The 19,019-nt window shown below is 55.1% G+C and overlaps 5 protein-coding genes across 5 annotated transcripts; 4 read left to right on the top strand and 1 right to left on the bottom strand.

The window, feature by feature from the left end:
• Nucleotides 1-31: 31 nt before the first annotated feature.
• Nucleotides 32-2,442, bottom strand: MYCGRDRAFT_108025 (uncharacterized protein; the record flags this gene model as incomplete). Its single annotated transcript, XM_003854864.1, has 2 exons — nucleotides 32-125; nucleotides 179-2,442. The coding sequence occupies 2 exons, from the start codon at nucleotides 2,440-2,442 to the stop codon at nucleotides 32-34; spliced, it is 2,358 nt and encodes a 785-aa protein (XP_003854912.1).
• A 240-nt stretch (nucleotides 2,443-2,682) lies between these two features.
• On the top strand, nucleotides 2,683-3,503 carry MYCGRDRAFT_84586 (uncharacterized protein; the record flags this gene model as incomplete). Its single annotated transcript, XM_003855538.1, has 6 exons — nucleotides 2,683-2,741; nucleotides 2,797-2,907; nucleotides 2,961-2,977; nucleotides 3,028-3,173; nucleotides 3,226-3,306; nucleotides 3,372-3,503. The coding sequence occupies 6 exons, from the start codon at nucleotides 2,683-2,685 to the stop codon at nucleotides 3,501-3,503; spliced, it is 546 nt and encodes a 181-aa protein (XP_003855586.1).
• Nucleotides 3,504-8,558: 5,055 nt separating this feature from the next.
• On the top strand, nucleotides 8,559-9,680 carry MYCGRDRAFT_37456 (uncharacterized protein; the record flags this gene model as incomplete). Its single annotated transcript, XM_003855539.1, has 1 exon — nucleotides 8,559-9,680. A coding segment is annotated over one exon (1,122 nt), but the record flags the coding sequence as incomplete, so codon positions are not given.
• Nucleotides 9,681-12,295: 2,615 nt separating this feature from the next.
• Nucleotides 12,296-13,027, top strand: MYCGRDRAFT_90696 (uncharacterized protein; the record flags this gene model as incomplete). The annotated part of the gene is made up of 1 exon (XM_003855540.1): nucleotides 12,296-13,027. One exon carries the CDS (start codon nucleotides 12,296-12,298, stop codon nucleotides 13,025-13,027), a length of 732 nt encoding a protein of 243 aa, XP_003855588.1.
• A 2,964-nt stretch (nucleotides 13,028-15,991) lies between these two features.
• On the top strand, nucleotides 15,992-18,559 carry MYCGRDRAFT_36240 (uncharacterized protein; the record flags this gene model as incomplete). The annotated part of the gene is made up of 4 exons (XM_003855541.1): nucleotides 15,992-16,249; nucleotides 16,367-16,757; nucleotides 16,941-17,684; nucleotides 18,009-18,559. The coding sequence occupies 4 exons, from the start codon at nucleotides 15,992-15,994 to the stop codon at nucleotides 18,557-18,559; spliced, it is 1,944 nt and encodes a 647-aa protein (XP_003855589.1).
• Nucleotides 18,560-19,019: the final 460 nt, after the last annotated feature.

Below are 19,019 nucleotides of genomic sequence, written 5' to 3'. Positions count from 1 at the left end.
TGGTCTCCCTGCACCAAGGAGAGCTCGCCGTTCATCCAACGGTCGTCGGATACTCCATCATGATCGGTGGGTTGGCGTGATTGAGCGGCTCGCCTGTCTCGCGCTGGAAGATGGCCATGCTCACACTGTAAATGATGTTAGCTCATCCTCAAACATACCCTCATGATCCTCAACTTACGCCTTGCCATTCTTCGTTCCAATACCTTCCAACTGTCCCACCTTGCGGAACTGCAACCATCCCTCCAACCACTTCCCAACCCACTCCAACTTCTCCGGCTTGTCATACGACAGATGCACCACAATGTTCTTCACCACTCTCTGCTGTCCCGTACCATCGATGTCCTCGCCCACAGCATCATACCCTCCCCGCTCGAGGTAGTGTCCGTCCAACAGTCCCATGAGCTTATCGAGCAAACACTTGCCCACACCTTTCATGTAGTAGTCGTTGTGGACGTAGACTTCCATCTCGGCGGTGAAGCGGTACATGCCTTTCAAGTCGTTGAAGTCGTCGGCGAAGGCGAAGCCAATGATTTTGTCAGGAAGAATCACGTCCTCATCGTCACCACGCATGGTGCGGACGGACTTCTTCTTCTTGTTGTTCCTGGCTTTGATGACACCGCCACGCTCACAAGCGACGAGGTACGGCATGCGATTTAGACGCACATCCTGCCAGCGTTGGTGCATATTCTCTTTGGTACGGCGGTCGAGTTCCGGGGTCGAGCAGGTACTGGTGATGTAGTAATTGTATATCTCTGTGATAGCAGCCATGTCTTCTTTTCTCGCGGCTCGGACGAAGAGACTGACGCCAGTTTTGATGCGGTGGTGGTCCATGTTGTCGATCACGGCTGTCAATCGCTCTTGCTTCGCGGCGGCTTTCCTTTGCTTTGCGAGTTTGGCATCTTTGCGCGCGATCTCCAAACGAATGCGATTCTCGGCGTGCGTGAGACTGCCAAGATCGTGTTTTCGCTTGAGCTTCTGATCGGCGTCCTCTTCGTTTGGGTCCACGCCAAGCTCAGCAGGAGCCTCGACATCTTTGAGGAAATGCAGCTTATTGTTCTCAGGGTCGACAGCCTTGACATGCTTCTCCCACCAAGGGCGGGCTCCGACCAGATCCTCGGGATCGCAGGGTCGCGGTTCCTCAGGCATGACCTCGTCCCAAAACGAGCCAGGAGCCTTCCTACCGAGAGTCACTGGCACCCAGTGTTGAGGCGCAATTTCTCCCATCTGCTTCCTTGTGTCGTTCTGAGTTGAACTTTGATTCGCTCCTGGCACGCTGAAGACGTAGGTGATGCCATCTCCAGCAGTGACTTCTTCGATGGGCACGCGGCGAGTGATCCCACAAAGCAAGGTTTCGATGCCTGCCATCCACTGCATGATCTGATCGTATGTCTGTCCGTCGCGGAAGGCAGGTCTGCAGTCCCAGTCCACTGGTGGTGGTGCGAAGTTGCCATCGAAGCCGGTCAGGGGCACACCTGCTTGGCGAGCATCACGTTTCTTCTGCTTGGTGCCCCAACCACTCGAAGCACGTCCGGATTCAATGGTGGTGCTGTCCCAGCTGTTGCGATTGGTGCCCGCCCAATCGGTCTTCCAACGGTCTGGGGGTGGATCGGGGAAGTCCTTGCGACTGGGCCACTGCGAGTTCCTGGCGGCTGCGTCGGCGCCTCTTCGTGGCTCCCAAGTAGTACTGGGTCCAGTGCCCGTGTGATCTTTGGCCTTCACGAAGCTCTCACTGATATGCTTGGAGTCTCGACGATCCCAAGCTTTACCTTGCGTACCACCTCGCCCCCCACCGTGTCCGCGACCACGGCCAGACAGGTCCGAGCCCTGGGAAACGGGCGCTGACTCTGCATTCCGCGGTGAGACCAAGGCGTCAAACTGCTCGCCTGCTGACTTGGTCACCGCCTTCGGGCTGCCGACCTTGGCACCAAGTGCTTGGAGCTTCTCCAGAAGCGCAGCGTTATCAGTCTTACTGCGACATTGGGCTTCGGCAGCATGTTTCGCTCTGAGGTGTGGCGGAATGCTCGCCTTGACCGTCGTCGAGGCATTGGAGCCATAGTCATAACGTGCAGGCATGGTCACGAAGTTTGGTATTTGCCGAAGTGGTTGTGGGTGGTGAAGGAAAGTGAAGTGCTCTGGTGTGTCATATGCGTCGAGAACGGCTTCGGCCCGAGGCGCTAAGAACGTATTGTCCGAGATTGTTCGCCTATTGTCGATGTCTCCTTCCCTGTCGAGGAAACTCGGAATGGTCTTGCTAAAATGTTGCAACTCGGATGCTTCCTCTTCATCAGCGATCGAGTGAGCATCCTGCGGCAGAAACGACAGCTTCATTGGCTTCTTGCCGCGTTGTCGCCTACGAGCGCGGCGCAACTTCTCGTTGATCGTCTGTGTGAGGAAGGTGCCGTCGCCAGGTTGTGGCGGTGATTGAGTCAAGAAGGTCGCCATGTCGATCTCGGTATGTTGTTTCCAATTGATGGATGAGGTCGAGTCGTGAAAGTCGATGTTGCAATCAGAGAGAGCAACGATGAGGAACCTATATCAGTAGTGCTGACTGGAAGGCAGGTTTGAGTGATGGTGTTTGGCTTGTCTCCTGAAGGTCGGGCCACGTGATCGATGCAGCGAGTGAACCTTTGGTGTCTCTCCTTCTTCTCTTGTGTTCTGTCAAGAGTGAACAAGTATCCGAGAATGTTGTCGATATTGAGAAAGGCTCGGCTCAAGGACAAGGAGATGAGGATTCTGATGCTGTCAGTGCATGGTATGAAGCCGACGTCAAAGGAGTTACACTGACCAATATTGCAGAGGGTTGGACAATGCCGGCAAGACGACGATTGTGAAGAAGATCATGAACGAGGATGTGAACAGCGTGAGTCCGACGCTCGGCTTCATCATCAAGACGATCGACTACGAAGGGTGAGCTCTGTCATGTGAGTGGGACTTTGTGCATATGCTGATGAAGTGAGAAGATACAAACTGAATATCTGTGAGTGAGACAGCATCACATCACGTCTATTGCCACTGACGTGCGTGAAGGGGACGTCGGAGGCCAGAAGACACTCCGAACATACTGGAAGAACTACTTTGAGAAGACGGACACACTTATCTGGGTTGTCGATGCCACCGATAGGGAGCGAGTAGATGACTGCCGTCAAGAGTTGAAAGGCCTGCTGGTCCAGGAGGTATCGCCATCTTCGCCATCTCTTCCGACACTTCAGAGCTAATGACACGCAGCGTCTGATGGGTGCTTCTCTCCTCGTCTTCAAGAACAAGAGCGATGTTCCTGGCTGTATGAGCGAGGACGATATTCGCAAGGTGAGCACCAACTCAAGCCATCCGATCCTCGGCAGACACAATCTTACCTAAGCGATCGTCTGCAGGGCCTGCAACTCGACAGCATTCTCACACACAAATGGCACATCCTGCCGTGTTCGGCCATGACGGGGCTCAACTTGCAGGAAGGCTTACAATGGGTTGTGCAGGACGCCAAGGACAGACTGTTTCTCTACTGATCACAGAGTCAACACGATGCGAAAGACTCTTCTCTCCTCCACCATTCAAGCAGTCACGCTTGCACGCGAAAATTGACTTTCGCGGTACATCGCAAGTGGTCTAGCCGGACCGACGGTCAGACCTCCAAGCGCACGCCATCACGCATGGACGACCTGGTTGTGAGCTGGGAAGGACGCGTGAGTGTTTCAAATGTGAGATGCGACGCAGGCCAGATCGGAGTGGCCTGCATGTTGCGTTGAGCTCTCCATTGTTTTCACAATGGGCCAAAGGGACAAGGCCCGATCGCGAGTAGCATTCCACGCTCGGCTGGTGAGATTTTTGGGGAGGTAACGGCTAGATCGAAGTGTATTCCGACCGCGCGTTACATAGACATCGTTCTTTTACGCGTGAAGTGTTTTCATCTCTCTCTATTGCACCCTGGCACAGAGCCGTCCACTCCCTTGTCGTGTCCATCTCAAGTTTCGTGGAGCAGGATCCCTGTAGCTCTGAGGACGGTTTACCCATGCCGCGAGTTGACACGGTCCAAGAATAATAATAATAATCATGGCGCTCACTCCATCCTCGACCACGGACGCGTCTGGCACACAACATCAGCCCGGTCCCACACAACGCCAACAAGACGCGGCCAACGAAAGCGATCTCGATCCTGCGGCGTTTCTCAAGTCCGTGAGAGAGTTGTCGGAGAAGCGAGAACGGGAAGACGCCGAGCGTTTCAGAAAACTTGAGGAGGAAGTGCAGCGGGGACGGGAAGAGCGAGCGGCCAGACGAGCAGGTATGTATACAACATTGAGAGAAAATCAGGAAACACGGCATAATTCAATGCGCGCCAAAAGATGAGACCATAGTGGGGGTTTGGTCTTCATGTGGGACAGCGCTGCTACACAAAGCCGAAAACCAACAAATATCTCCACCGACGCGCAAGGGCTGATCAAAGTGTTGTTTACCACAGATCGTGCGCGATCCATTTCTCCGGAAAAACAGAGCAATCCAGTATCTACGCCGAACACTCGCCCGCTGTCGAGAGTCACGACCAATGCCAGTCTGGTCACATCTCCGCCGGTGCTCATGACTCCGCCGTCCGCCTCAACCACACGCGAAACAGCCGATGCCCGCAGCGACAGTCTCAAACGGTTGACATCGCCCGCCATGGAGCCCGAGAAGCCCTCGCCGAAGATGGATGATGTGCCCGAATTCCAAGGATTTGGATCCATCAAGAGATCGAGTACAACATCGCAACGAAGCTCAGCATCGACTGCGACTTCATCACACTCCAGTGCAAACGTAGGGCCCAGTGCGACGAATTTGGCGCGCTCTGGCACGCTCTCGTGGCAGCAACGGAGACCAACATCGAAATTGGCTTCAAGTCGACCGATTTCGGTGGCTGCTGTGGACAGCAGTGCTTCCAATCCAAGAGGCGCATCGGTGGACGAGCCGGAACAGAGCAGAGATTCCATCGCAGCGTCTTTGGGTTCAAGAGATCCTTCATGGTTCAAGCAGACAGCGGATCGAGGCATTGGCAATGCAGCGTACAGGAAAAGCAAGGACGAATCTACAGTGGGTGATACTTCCTCCTACACAAGTCGGCGCGGTCTTCCAGGCCTCTCGCGAGACTCTTCGGTAGACCATACCCAGCGGAGCGGATCACCTACGTCTGAGAGTCGAGCTTCTGACGTGACGTCGAGAAAGTCGCAGCGAGAGAGTGCGCTCTCGTCGGGAAGTCGTTTCTCGACGGCTTCGTCAACTACAAGTGGCAAGCCAGATCTGAAGTCGCTCATCGCTGAGGACGAGGGTCAGCGACGAGTGTCTCCTTCGTACAGATCCTCCCACGAATCAGCAACAAGTCCCGAGCGCTCAAGCATGGCGCGCACTTCTGCCATCTCGGACCCACAAGCACGATTTGGCAGTGCAATGGAACGACCTATATCGCCGACGAAAGGCATGGGCGGGTTCGTGCAGAGTGCGATGATGAAGCGATCGGACTCGCAGGTCAAGAGATGGAGCGCTCAGCCGGGTATTGGTCTTAGTCGAAACAACTCTGCCGCAAGTGGTCACAGTGGACTTCAGGGATCTTCCAGCATGCCGCATTTTGAGCCTGCTCCGGCAAGCAAAGAAACAACGCCCGAGGCACGATCACGGCCCACCAGCTCCAGCAACAGCAATCTACCGAACACGAAACTCGACGATGGACTTGGGTCCATGAAGCCCACCCTCGCACGCCACAGCCGAAGCAAATCTGTAGCATCCTTCCACAGCACCGCGAACGACGATGGCGCACTTCTAGCGTCTCCTGGTAGTCCGACCAAGCGTTTCAGCCCTGCCAAATCCAGCTGGCTGGAGAGCTCGTTGACCAAGCCGGAGTCGCCAAAACAGCTTGCACCGGCGAAGAACAACCAGCCGAGCTGGATGGCAGATCTGGCAAGTCGGAAGGCGCAGCGCGCCAATGCAGACCCCACGCCTCTAGCCGGAAACTCTCTTCCAAGTGAGATCGATCTGACGAAGCCCTTGTCTCGGCCTGGATCGCCATTGAAGACATCACAATCGCCGTTTGGGCCTAGCTTGCTCCGGCGGTCGGATTCCAGGGATGCTGTGAACAGTTCGCCGATTGGCTCGCCGAGGTTGAAGTCCAAATCCACCTGGACGACAGACAAATTCAGCGGCCCTCCAACGGCTTCCTCGTTGTCAGCCGCAAGAGAAGGACGGCAACCCGCGGCATTGCAGTCCGCATTCGAGATGCAGCCAGCGCCAGTCTTGGAGAAACGCGAGGAGCCCACGCAGGAAATAGCAGACCCTGTCAAAGAGCCTCAGAACAACACATCAAGACCTCTTGATGTGCCGTCAGTAGCTAGCGAGAAGACCCAGGACATCTCCACCAACGGCATGGATACGCCAACCGTGTCTACGACTAAAGAGACTCCTTCAACACCAACACAGGCAATTTCCAGGTCGCGGGCAAAGTCCATCAAAGCCCCATCCCCGAGCAAACCCGAATCGTCGCCAAATACTACATCGAAAGCACCCGTCGATTTTCGCAGCCAACTCAAGTCCCGACCTGCGCCGGAAGTCAAGACAGGTGCGCAGCCTGAATTCCTTTCCAAATTTGGAAATTTGCGCAAAACCCAGCCCGAGAAGTATGTTGCGCCTGACACTTTGAAGGATAACATTCTTCGTGGAAAGTCAGGATTGGCAGTGACTGATGGGCCGGTGAAGACCGAGAGGAAGGACGAGCTGAAGGAAAGTCTGCTATCGAAAAAGGAGGACATCAAGAAGGCGAAAGAAGAGGGCCGAGATCTGCCCGGTCAGGCTCACGAGCGGAAGATCAGCAGCGAGGTGCCTCCACCTCCCGCGAAGCCAGAGGCTCTGGCGAAGAGGGAGCTGTTAGGACGGACTGAAAGTGCGCGGGGTTCTGCTTCACTGGGAAGAGAACGCGAGGCAACACCAGAGGCTTTGGCTAGGCACAAGAGCATGAAGCAGACTCCGGCTGTGGATGTGCAGACCAAGGACCGTTCGAGCACAATTTCCGCCAGACCGGAAGACGACAAGCCTCTCGTAAAGACGGCGAGCGCACCTAGCGCAGTGGAAGTCCAACAGCCAACATCGAAGTTGGCTGCTCGCTTCAATCCAGGACTTGCCGGAATTCTTGCTCGAGGTCCGCCATCGAGCACACCTTCAAGGACCGGATCGCCTGCCATTTCCACATCGAGTAGTCATGGCCCACCCAGCGAACAGTCTGGCGATGCTAGTCAGCTCCAGGACGTGCGCAAAGATCGTGCAAGGGGTCCCAAGCGGAAGAAGGGCAGCACCAAAACTGAGCTTGCAGTAGCGACAACTTCTGTCGAGCCGGAACAGGCCACAGACCTTCCCGAACTTCAGTCGCCCCAGGCTACAATCGCTGGACTACGGTCACCGCCCACGCCTAGCAGCCCGAATTTCTCGAGGCCCAGACCAGCAACTCCCACAGCTGCGAGCTCGCATGCATCGAACTCTACGCCCATCGGACCTTTAGATGGCTCGCTCGAAAACCCGGATCAGATCAAGAAGTCGAAGCCACAAGCTCTGCCTGGTTCTGCGGCGTCTGTTCTTACGGCATCGCTGAGGAAGACGCCGACGCTTGGCTGGGATGCAGACGAGTCGAGTAAGCCGACCACACCGATTCGATCTGCCGCCGCAGGCCTCGCTTCTAACAGAGTCGCGGCTCCAGCGAGTCCTGCGTTGGCTGCCAAGCCTAGTATGGGATTCGACAAACCCGCGAGCCCAGCGCTGTCGTCCAAGCGCAGCATGGGTTTCAATCAGCCAGCAGCTGCTTCGACGGAATCAACGTCGGTGCCTGAGTTCAAAGGCTTCGGCTCGATGAGAGGATCAAGGGCATCGCAGACTAAATCGGCCGAGGCAAATAAGGAGAACAACGACGAGGGTTCTCCCACCGGCAAACCATCTGCGGCGATTTGGGGACGCAGGCCGGGGTCATCCAAGAGTGAGGCAACATCGCCAAGTTACCTTAGCACCAAGAGAGACGAGGAAGCGGCTATGAGATCGGCTGGATTGTTGGCGTCCGTGTCCCCCAACAGGACTGGCGACAGAATGGGCACATCACCGGGCTCTGCTGGTCTGCCTCCGAGACCGGTCAAGCCTTCCCGAATGGTCAGCGGGCAGCTTGCGGAATCCTCGCCCAACAAAGGTGAGTGATAGACAATTTCCTTGCGTTACACCACCTCCCCTGATTTTTCAACCTTCAATCTGACAGATAGCCGTGCAGTCACGTCGTAGAGCCTCCTTTTGGTGTCCATGCACTAACCACCCGCCAAGGTTCTTCCACTTCTTCGAGTCCTGTCGATGAGAGACCGGAGACTGAAGCTGGGCGGCTGCTCCAGAGCGCTCTTGGATGCGTGCCGAAATTTCGCGGACAATTGGCGCTAAACACTGCGTCCATCATATCGAGTCAGGCCAGTGAGGCACATGACGTGCGGAATCCTCGCAAAACAGTGTCCGTCGTGTACCCAGACGGGTCATCGAAGGTCCTCCCACCACAGGAAGAGTACACCGTTTTCGACGAGTCTGTTTTCCTTTGCACACACTTCTACACGAATCCGAAACCTGCCAAAGTCGCCGAAGTGTACATATGGGCCGGTGAGACCGCTTTTGGAACGACAATTGACGCTGCAAATGTCCATGCGAAGCGTATCGCGAGGGAGAACAGCACGACCGCGATATACATGGTCAGACAGGGACATGAGTCGCCCGCCTTGCTACAAGCTTTTGGCGGCATCTTCATCACTCGGCGAGGATCCCGTGAGACAGCGACCAAGCAGTACATACTATGTGGACGAAAACATCTGGGCCATATTGTCTTCGATGAGGTCGACTTTAATGTCGCTTCACTATGTCACGGATTCGTATACCTGATCTCGTACCCAGTCACGCTCCAGGAGACAAGACTCTACTTATGGAAAGGCAGCGGCTGCTCCACGGAAGAACTCAGCGGCGCCCGCCTCGCCGCCATGGACCTCAGCGAAACGGGCGAGATCATCGAAGTCGATGGTGGCGTGGAATTCGCAAGCTTCCTCAAGATCTTCAGCCCGACTACGACGAAAGCACACATCGCCAAGCCTTCTCCTCTCTGGCAGCTCAAGGCCCCAGCGCCGGACAAATTCAAGACTCGTCTCTTCAGAATACAACAACCCGAATCGAGACCCAGTCTTCTCACCTCGATCTGGAACCGGCGTCCATCTTGGAATCGACTATCTCCTGCCCGCACCGGCTCTCCTGTTCCGGACGAAGTCAAAGTCGAAGCCAAAGAGATCTCGCCTTTCACACAGTCCTCGCTCGAAGCCGAGGGTATCTACCTGCTCGATGCCCAGGGCGCGCTGTACATCCTCATCGGCGTGCTGGTCCCTTCGCAAGCGGAGAAAGTTCGCAGCACGCTGTTTGCGCAGACCGTATTGTTCGCCGAGGAGTATGCAAAGGTGGCGGCAGAAGTGGAGAGTCGGACTGCGGTCCCCAGGTGTCAAGTGGTAGTCAGAGGCGTGCCTGAGGACCTGAAGATGCTGTTCAGGCATTGGGATAAGGGGAGAGGCTTGTGGGGGACAGCTGGGTTGATGGCTGGGAGTCGAACGGGCGAGGAAGGGTTGGTGGGGGTGGTGGCACTTGAAGATGCATTGGCAGAGCTTTGCAGGGACTGAGGGAAAGGTGGTCATTGGTTTGGTCATTGTGCAGCGTTCGAGCATATGCATAGCTGGACCCGGATGATACAGAGGGGCTACTGTGAGCTGAACACATGGATCTTACGAATGGTGACATGTGGAATGATACGTTCAGACTTCTTCACTGTCTAGCTCATGTCAGCTCCATTCCTTCCCAGCACGATTCGACGATCAGAAGCTGCTATGTCCGGGATTCGAGGCCGCATTGGACGTCTGCCAAGTTTCATCAAGTCAATACGACAGTCAGAAGCAGAATGCGCCTGGTGGTGTGGGCCGCATACAACAGTCTTCCGCTCGTTCATTTCTTCCGTCACTTTTACATTCACCACGCCCACCACCGCTCTGAGATTTCTGCAATGGCTTCTGTCACCAAGATGTCCAAGACATCCTCAGGCGCGCCTAACACGACCAAGAAAGAAGAAACCTCATTTGGTGAGTAATCACTTGTCGCAAGAGTGAATTTGAAGTCATGCTGACCCGAAGAGAAGAGTTGATGCACAAAGAGTCTGCGAAGATGGCCGAGATGTCACCCCGCGAACAAGCCGCTTCCATGGCAAGCGGCTTTCAGATCTTGGTTGAGGACTTGAGTGCTCAGCTTGCTGATGAAAAGAAGAAGAGTGCCACTGCTGCTGAGGAATATAAGCTGCAAACCGAGACTAGCACTGCTAAGCTCGCGGAGCGAGATCGCAAGTGTCTCGATCTCCAGTGCCAAATAGTACGTACCTGCCACGCCGCGGATTCAAGTAGCGCTGACATCGGTAGCGCTCGGATTTCACACAGTACAAGGAGAACGTCGAAACGCTGCGCAACGAAGGGGAGAAGAAGGAGGCTGCCTTGAAGACAATGCTCACAGAGTGTGATGACGACCTCTCGGTGCTGACAGCGGAGCATGTCAAGCTCAAGGAAAATATGGAGAGCACCAATGAGTTGTTACCTAAGCTGCGCAGGATTGCCAAAGCTGCGAAGTCGGTGGCCATCAACAATTCGGGCAGGGACTGGAACGAACATGGCCGTCGGCTGGCTGAACTGGCCGACGCCGTTAAGGCCTCCGAAGAGTGAGAGACTACCTCAGGATGCTTTGCGAGCCTTGGCGGATACCGGCGAGAGACATGTCATCGGCGTTGCAAGTTATTCATACGCTTGTTTTGCGAGCGAAAAATGGGATCGGCACGGGAAACGTCGCTGGCCTTGCAAGTTGTCCCTACGCTTGTTTAGCATGGCAAGTACGAAAAGTGGACCATTCGCCGACACTGCTACCTCGAGGTTGTGGTAGTGGAGCAACTCAAGTCAGCGCAGTGGTGTGACCCGTTCATCCGGTGACAACTCTATGCACGCATTCAAGAATCCATGTGCTCGGTCCTGGCGACTATCTGTTCGCGGCTGACTGTGCAGGTGATATTGACGTCCATGCTCTCCCGGCTCGTGGATCAGGACCTCACTTCGGCCGGTCAATCTGCGTCGCATGGAGGCGGGTCGTTTGACATCGCGCTTTGCGGCTTTGCCATCACAACGCTACCCAAGACACTTTGCATTTCGCTCTCCGCTGCAGCAAATACTACTGGGCACATCGTCCCCATTTTGCACCATCTAGCGGCACGTTTCTCACTGACCATCCCGTCCTGACTCCGCAGATCATCTTACTTCTGGATGCCCGGATCCTGGATGACCGTATGCTTCGAGATCTCCCGCAATGACTCGCGGAGGCGGAGTTGGCCAGCACTCTACGTTGAAGTTGAAGAGATGATAGATAGTATGTAGTGGACAGCTTCAAGCAATGAGGCTGGTGAGCTCCTTCCACTTGGTTGAACATGGCGAAGCAGTGCTGAGCAGAACAGAGCCCACAGACATCATAAGTCAAGGAGGGATATGACGAGCGCAGCATCCGACGACCGAACCGTACGATCCGAATTGATCCATGAAGCTGTCCCGGGTGTGCTCAGAGGCCGTCATGAAAGCAGCCACTTCCCACGAGACATGGTGACGAGACTCCGGTGTGACTTCGAACCATTGCTCCGGACCTTGCTGGCGACTACAGGTCCGTCGAACCGCTCGCGTTGTGCTTACGTGGGATTGGAGCACGTCAAGAGACCAGGCGTATCTTAAGGACAGCTCCTATCCCAGGGTCAGCGCATGTCTGTTGCTAGCGCAAAAATCGCTGCTTCGATCGAGTTTCTTTTTCGTAATCTAGGCTGTCTTCGAAATCGGGATGCCCACCGAGTGAATGAGACGACGCCTGCTAGGTCGCTTGAAGTGGGCTGCCTTGTCAGTCTGGAAGTTAGAGCTTTCGATACAACGCTCAGCAACCACACTCTAGGACGCCTGGTGGCAAGATGCACAATGGACGGAGACGCGAATGACTGGAAAAATCTGCTATGCTCCGAAATGTGTCCTGGGGAGGCTCCCTCACAAGTTACACATTCTCATGAGGTGATCGTCCAGCTACACCGGTTACGTAGCAACGATGTTAACGCGCCTCTCTCAAGCCAAGCAACGAGACAAAACACAAACGCGAGACAAACCTTGAGGCAAATTTCGATCACCGGCTTCGTCGCAACCCGACACAAACACAATCTCTCCCATCTCAATCTCCGACCATGGTTGACTCATCCCTACCATACGGTCAAGAGAAGCTCGCGGCGGAGAAGAAGAAAGGCGCTGCGAAGAGAGCTTCTTCCATTGCCTTCAACAACGAGCAACACCAGCCAGGCGCAGCTCAGCGCGAACAGGACGACCAAACGTCCAGCCCCATCAAGAAGCGCAAGCGCACTCCGTCGCGCAAAGTTGCAGAGTCCATGAACGCGCCACCAACAACTGCTCCTGTCGCCCCAATGACTGCGAGCAGCCATGACTCTGAAGATCAAGACATACCGCGTGAAGGTCGCCTTGGAGGTCTTATGGCACAGTTGAATGCCGCGTACCAGACGGTCCAGACCGAGCAGCAGGAAGCTATCATTCTGGTTCGGAACCTCAAGCGCGAGAACAAGGAGCTGGAGGATAAGGTTGAGGCCTTGGAGCGCGGGGCAAAGGATACGGAGAAGACTATGATCAACATCGCCGACCTCCAGCAAGCTGTCAACGAGAGGGACGAGGCCCTTGCGAAGCTCGAGAGCGACAACGAGGAGATTCACAAGGCAAAGGCGAAGATGAAAGACGACCACGACGAGGCCATGGGAAAGATGAAGAGCGACTACGAGGATACCATGGAGGAGATGAAGAAGGCTCAGAGTGATCTCGCTGCCATACGTGTGACGCTGAAGTCTTTCGTAGGTTGGTTCGCTGGGAGCACCGCAGAGGCAATCGAGCGGATCACAAAGATGTTGGCCTAGATGAGTCCAGCAAGATCGGGCAAAGTTTCGAGGTCCTTATACGGTACGACAGACGGGGAATGGCTGGACTTCCGACAAACTAAAGGCTGGCGTGATGGTCGTGTAGCTCGAAAGGCAGGGCAAGCATCAGTGGCACGGCAAGTCTAGTGCGCGATGGAGGGATTTGTTTTTGCAACGAAGATTAGTCCTCTTACGAGAACATGCCGCACTGTCGTCTTAAATATAGTCCAAAGACTATGTCGGATGCTCTTGTTCGCCGACTCGCTGGAGTAACGCCTCAAGCTCTACGCCCTACTGTTCGACTCGTCTCGTGCCGCTGGAAAATAGCGCGACATTATTGTTCGACGCGCAATGATGAAATGTCTGGTGAACTGCATGTCAAGCCTTGCTGCGGTAGTGATATCGCCGTTTTCTACTGATCGCGTCTCAGGATTGACTGGCAAACATGGCCATAATATCGAGACACAGATCGAAAGTAACTCTATCGTGATCGATCTCCATGCATCGCGTAGTAACTTGCAGGTATCAATCCAACCAAAGATCACCACAAACAGGCTGCGGTGATTTAAGGTTTACGCTATACCCCTAGCGCGACTTCCACGACTTTCTCAAGCAGCCTCGATTCGTTCCCATACCCATCCCAACAAGATACTATCAATGATCTCAAATATGGCGCAAAGGCGGGTATCCGTGGTTGATCTGACCACTTCTGCGTCCGACAGCGATACCGCACCACCGCCCCTTCCAGAAGATTCTCGCGGCAAACGCGAACGCGCAGATTCACCGAGCGAAGCGGACGACATGACGGGACAAAAGAGACCCATGGTCAGGCTGCGCATACCTACCACAGCTCTGACCAACCTATCGGAGGTGGGAGATGTGTCGGGCGAGAGTCGAATGGTAGTTCGAGTGCAGGAACCAAGACATCTGATCGTCTCTGCGCAAGATTCAAGCTCTTCAGTCCAACCTAGCGTACAACCCGTTTCGCAACAGGCAACTCTCCCACAATTAGCCACCGCGCCATCACCTCAAGCGAAGCTGGCAAAGTCTCTTGTCGGGTTCTCCACCTCACCGGCTCCGGCTCCACGGCAGCCGAATGCAAGCCCAGGCCGAAGAGCCTCTGCTCGTATCCTCGCCACAATTACAGCCGAGGTCTCTCAACTCGAACACAGCTTGCAAGCGGAGGAGGACAAGGTGCGTTCCCTTACGCAGGAGAAGCGAGAGTTGCACGAACGGCTCGGCAGAATGAGGGAGAGTATAAGATTGGCGCATCAACAGAGAGACGAATACTCTGAGCGATGCAAGCAATACAAGAAGTCGCTTTCCAAGGAACAAAAGCAGGGACCGGAGCAGAACCGTGAGTTCGAGGCTCTAAAGGAGGCAAATCGTGTCCTCTGCGCAGAATTGCGGGCGTATCTTGAAAGGGAGGAACCGCAGATCGTGGACGACAGGGCGGAAGGACGCGATACTGGAGGTGAAGTAGACGACGACGGACCAGATGCAGTCGATGAGAGCGAAGAGGAGGACGAGGTCTACTCATCCCGACGGCGGCGAAGCGACGGGCGCTCGCGGAGGAGTCTGAACAAGGCCACCTAGGCGTTGCTTACTCTTGTGTTCCATTCTAGAGTAGAAATCGTAGTTCGAATTCCGCTCATACGTTGATCGGCGGGCTTGAGTACTATGTCTGAAGATGTGTGACAGCTTTCACGTGAAGAGTGAAGTGAATTGATGGTCCCAGTCTAACGGCCCCTAACGGCCCCTAACGGCCCCACCCGCTCACTAGCTCCATCTGTCAGCGTCCACCTTCCCAATTCCAAGCTACGAACCAGAGAACTTGCGATTGTCAGCGACGACCACGCAACTGTATTCTCTTCGACCAAGGGCGCAATTCACTCGGGGACGCACCGCAATATTCACCGCAGCACGCCATGATTTCTATCGCTGAGCACATCCCGTGACCTTTTCTAATTCTCAGCTGAGGGGAGAGATCTCTGCGCCGCCTTCACTTCCACGCCATCAAACCTTCTGCACTTTGCAACAACATTCACGACCGCACAGCACACTGCTCTCAAATCATCAATCCGCAACACCATGTCTTCCAATGGCCGTTCCTTGTCTCGGTACGGGATTCCTGCGTCGCCGACCGCAAGCGCAAGCGAAAACGCAAACATCAGCAACGCAGCGCAATCAACGCAATCTTCCACACTCATTTCCTCCGCGTCTAATGCCTCCGAGTCTGGACCCGCCACTCCACCACGCCTACGCCGAAGCCTTCGCCGGCCTCCACCTCCACGCCCTTCCGAAGTCCGTGGGCGCAGCACTCCTCATACCGCCATCCTGAACCCTGAAGCAGACGACTTCGCACCAGCCGCCAGAATGCCTCCTAAGAGGAAGGCTTCCTCGTCAGCTCGGTCGGGAAAATTCTCGCTCTCAGCTCCCCGAGATGGCGCGCCACGCTCTGGCAGTTCCGAAGCGCCAATCATTAAAGCTTCGGATGTGTTTGGCACTAGATCTACAAGCACTCCGAGCGCCCCAACCGCTGCGAAGCCTTCGGACCCCACGACCCTGTTGATACCCGACGATGACGAGACCGACGACGAAGACAGACTGTTCGCGATGGAAATGGAGCTGGCTAACTACCACGCCCGTTCGCACCAGCAACGACAGCAGCAGCAAGCCGCTCAAACCGATCCCGGTGAACCTGCATCATTGTTGCAGAGGTCCATGAATTGGCTCTTCAACAGCTCGAGAGAAAAGAAAAAGACTGCCATCGTTGAACCCTCTGACAGCCATTCCGCCATTCTGTACAGTGGAAGCTCGAACGTCGGTGAGATGCCAGATGATTCTGCGAGGATCAGTTTCCTACCGTTGTACCCTATCACTGCTGGTTCTCGATGGGGTTGGGGTGGTGGCGATTCTGTCGCAACGGGAATGGGAATTGGTCAAGACTCTAACCTGACTATCATGACTGACCACAAAGAGCGCATCGATACTGCCGTTGCTGGTTCCACGATCTATCCTACCACAGCCACTTGGCCAGCAGACCAACTTCCAGTCGAATTATTTGATCTCATCACAGATCATCTCGCGAGAGACGCAGTGAAGTCGATGAGGCTGGTCAACAAGGAGTTTGAAAAGAAAGTCTCTCGCAATTTGTTCCATACCTCAGTCGTACCATTCAACACTGAGCTGTACGACATGATCGAAGAAGACACCAAGACAGTCAATCGGAACTCGAGGCCATTCCAGCGACCGAAAGGCAAAGGCAGAGCCACGGAAGAATCCGCCGGACTGCATTGGCAGAACGCCAAGGATGATGCAGAAGGCAAGGTGTATAAGGGACACGGTCTTCGCGTCTTTCAAGGCTTCGGGCCACATATCAAGCGCTTCGGCATGAGTTTCGATGTCCTGGAGGATCAACTCTCTCGTCCGCCCATCAAGCGAGAGCTGGATCATGTGCATTCGTACTTTGGCTCCTACGACTGGCCCCTCGAGCAGTACACACGTTTCGCCGGACTGGCAGGACTTGAACAGACGGCGGACGAAACCTTGCGCATGAAGGCCGCGTTCACCAATCTTCACAAAGTTCACGAGCTTGCACTGTCGGTCGACAGTGGTCTTGGCTGGCTGAACGGTCCGGACAAGTCGATCTACGCCCGCATCTTTCAGCGCCAGGCATCGATATTTGGCACCTCCCGAGCTGTCGAAGATCGCCAGTCTCAAGAGGCAAGTGCTCTCTGGGAGGCGATACAAAATTGTCATCGCAGTCTCGGTCTTCCCGGCGATCGCAAGGAGGTCTCGCTTGCCCGTCGACCTCTTCCTCAAGGAATCCATCCAAGTGACCTTCCCGGAATCAAAGGTACCCGCTATGCAGACACGAGGCTATGGTCCTCTATCTCCGCTAGCAAAGCAGCTCCAACCATCTACGCACACGGCGCTACCGAGGACCCTCAGTTCGGTGTCTTGTACACCACTTTCAGTCAGCTGGACTCTGCCAACTACTACGACAAGTCGGCTTTGGTTCCAGCAGACCTGAGGAAGGAGCAGAAAGAGTGGCTGCTCGAAACGGAATGGGCACAGCGCGCCTTCTTGGAATGCTACATGCTGGCTGTCATCGATAACGCCGACAAGTTCTGCATGGTAAAGACGCTGAAAATCTCCAAGATGTCCAGTGGCTTCCTACCACTTCTCGCGAGGGATTCCTTCTGGGATGCTCTGCCAAACTTGACAGACGTTACACTCCTGGTCAAGCCTGACTGGCGATCTGTTGAGAAGGATGATGCTGGTATCGCAGAGACCTGCCCTCAGCATCCCTCAGCAGCCGTCTTCACTTTCTACGACATTCTTCAAGATCGCATTTGCCTCCGCCAAAGTGTGACATCACTCAATGTTGGCTGGGCAAGCGGAGGTGAGCATGCTGACGGCATCTTCGCGCGCAACAATCACATTCTACCAGCACCACTTACCAAGACTGGGCATGCGCTTGCGATCAACCCTGTCTGTCTGGTGTTCCCGTTCATTGAGCATCTCACATTGACCAACTGCTGGATCTCCCCTCCAGTTCTTCAAGAGCTTGTGAGCAACCACGCCGAGAAGGCGTTGAAGAGTCTCACTCTGGACTCTGTCTCACTGACGGCGCATCCTCGCTTCGCGAATGGTAACTTGCAGCAACAGCAGATTGCCCAAGCCATGGCGGCGGCATTGCAAGGCGCGGCACAAGCTCAGAACCCTCCTCAGCAGGGTCTAGGCCAAGTGCAAGCTCCTCCCATGCTACCACCGATCGCTCAGCTGGTTCCTGGCCTGCCGCCAGGGCCAGGCAACTTACAGAATCAGCCATTTGGACTACAGCTGCTACAGCAGCAGATGGTGCACCAGCAAAACGCACTACAGGCTCAGCACATGAATCATATGCTCGGACTGCCACTCCCTGCTTTTGGCCAGATCAATCCCAACTTCGGCATGCCTAACCCGATTCCTCCAGTCGCACAGCCCAACGTCCAAGCTACAAACACCACTCATTGGACCGCTCCCCATCGTGAGGGTTCTTGGGCGCAGATCCTCGACACCATTTCCCCAGGACCAACTGTTTCCTCATACCTTCCCAACCCACCACCTTGGGAAGAGCAGCCGGCCGCTCGCCCTACCACACCTCTTCAGTCCATCACGCTCATCTCATGCGGCTACGTCAAATTGCCGCATGCCTCCACCGCCTTCGACCAACTTGTCATCGAAACCGGCGCCGGCGGCGAATACCAACTGTCACTTTGGTTCCGTGCCCGCCAGTCCGCTCTCTCGCGCGCGATGTTGAGCTGCAATGATCGGTTCCTGGGTAAGATCGTTCAGGGTATCGCGAGGCGGGAGTTGATCACGTTACAATTCGCATGGGGCCTGAGAGAAGGCTGGGAGGATGAAGGTGCTGCTGAGGAGGTGGAGTATGATGGCTTGCTGAAGGGTGGCTCGGGCAGGATTAGTGGAAAGGTGTGGAGAGGAATGGAGTTGGTTGGGGAGAGGGTTGGAGCGGAGAGCGTTTAAGGATTGCTGTAATGTGGAAGGGTAACGAACAAGGCCTGATCTGTGTTGATACACAAGGCGCCAGTCGATGGCACTTGAAGAACTGAGTTATGGCATCGAGGAGACTTTCACGGCCGATACCACGGTGGACGCCATTGTCTTCAACAATGACGAACATTCATGAAATATTGCGGCCACCGAAACCAAACTTCAATCGCTTTCGCACTGTAAGTAAACTCTGCTGATGCTAACTATGCTAAACCACTGCGCAGCGCGTGCACAACAGGGATTCATCGTCCGCACGATGGGCCGCAGCCGCTAGAATCCAAGGGTATCATCTTTCCCATCCGTCAAAAACGCCATTTGCTCCATCGCGCTCAGAAAAGCAAACCCCGTTCAAACGCCCCTCTTTCTCGCTGATGCCACGGTCCCCTTCGTAATTGCGGATATCGCTGGGATCACTTACCGTTTTCCATCTGCA

This window comes from Zymoseptoria tritici, chromosome 2, assembly GCF_000219625.1.
Source record: "Zymoseptoria tritici IPO323 chromosome 2, whole genome shotgun sequence".
Taxonomy (NCBI): domain Eukaryota; kingdom Fungi; phylum Ascomycota; class Dothideomycetes; order Mycosphaerellales; family Mycosphaerellaceae; genus Zymoseptoria; species Zymoseptoria tritici.
Note: the sequence above shows the minus strand (reverse complement) of the source record. Positions and strands in the feature narration are given on the sequence as shown.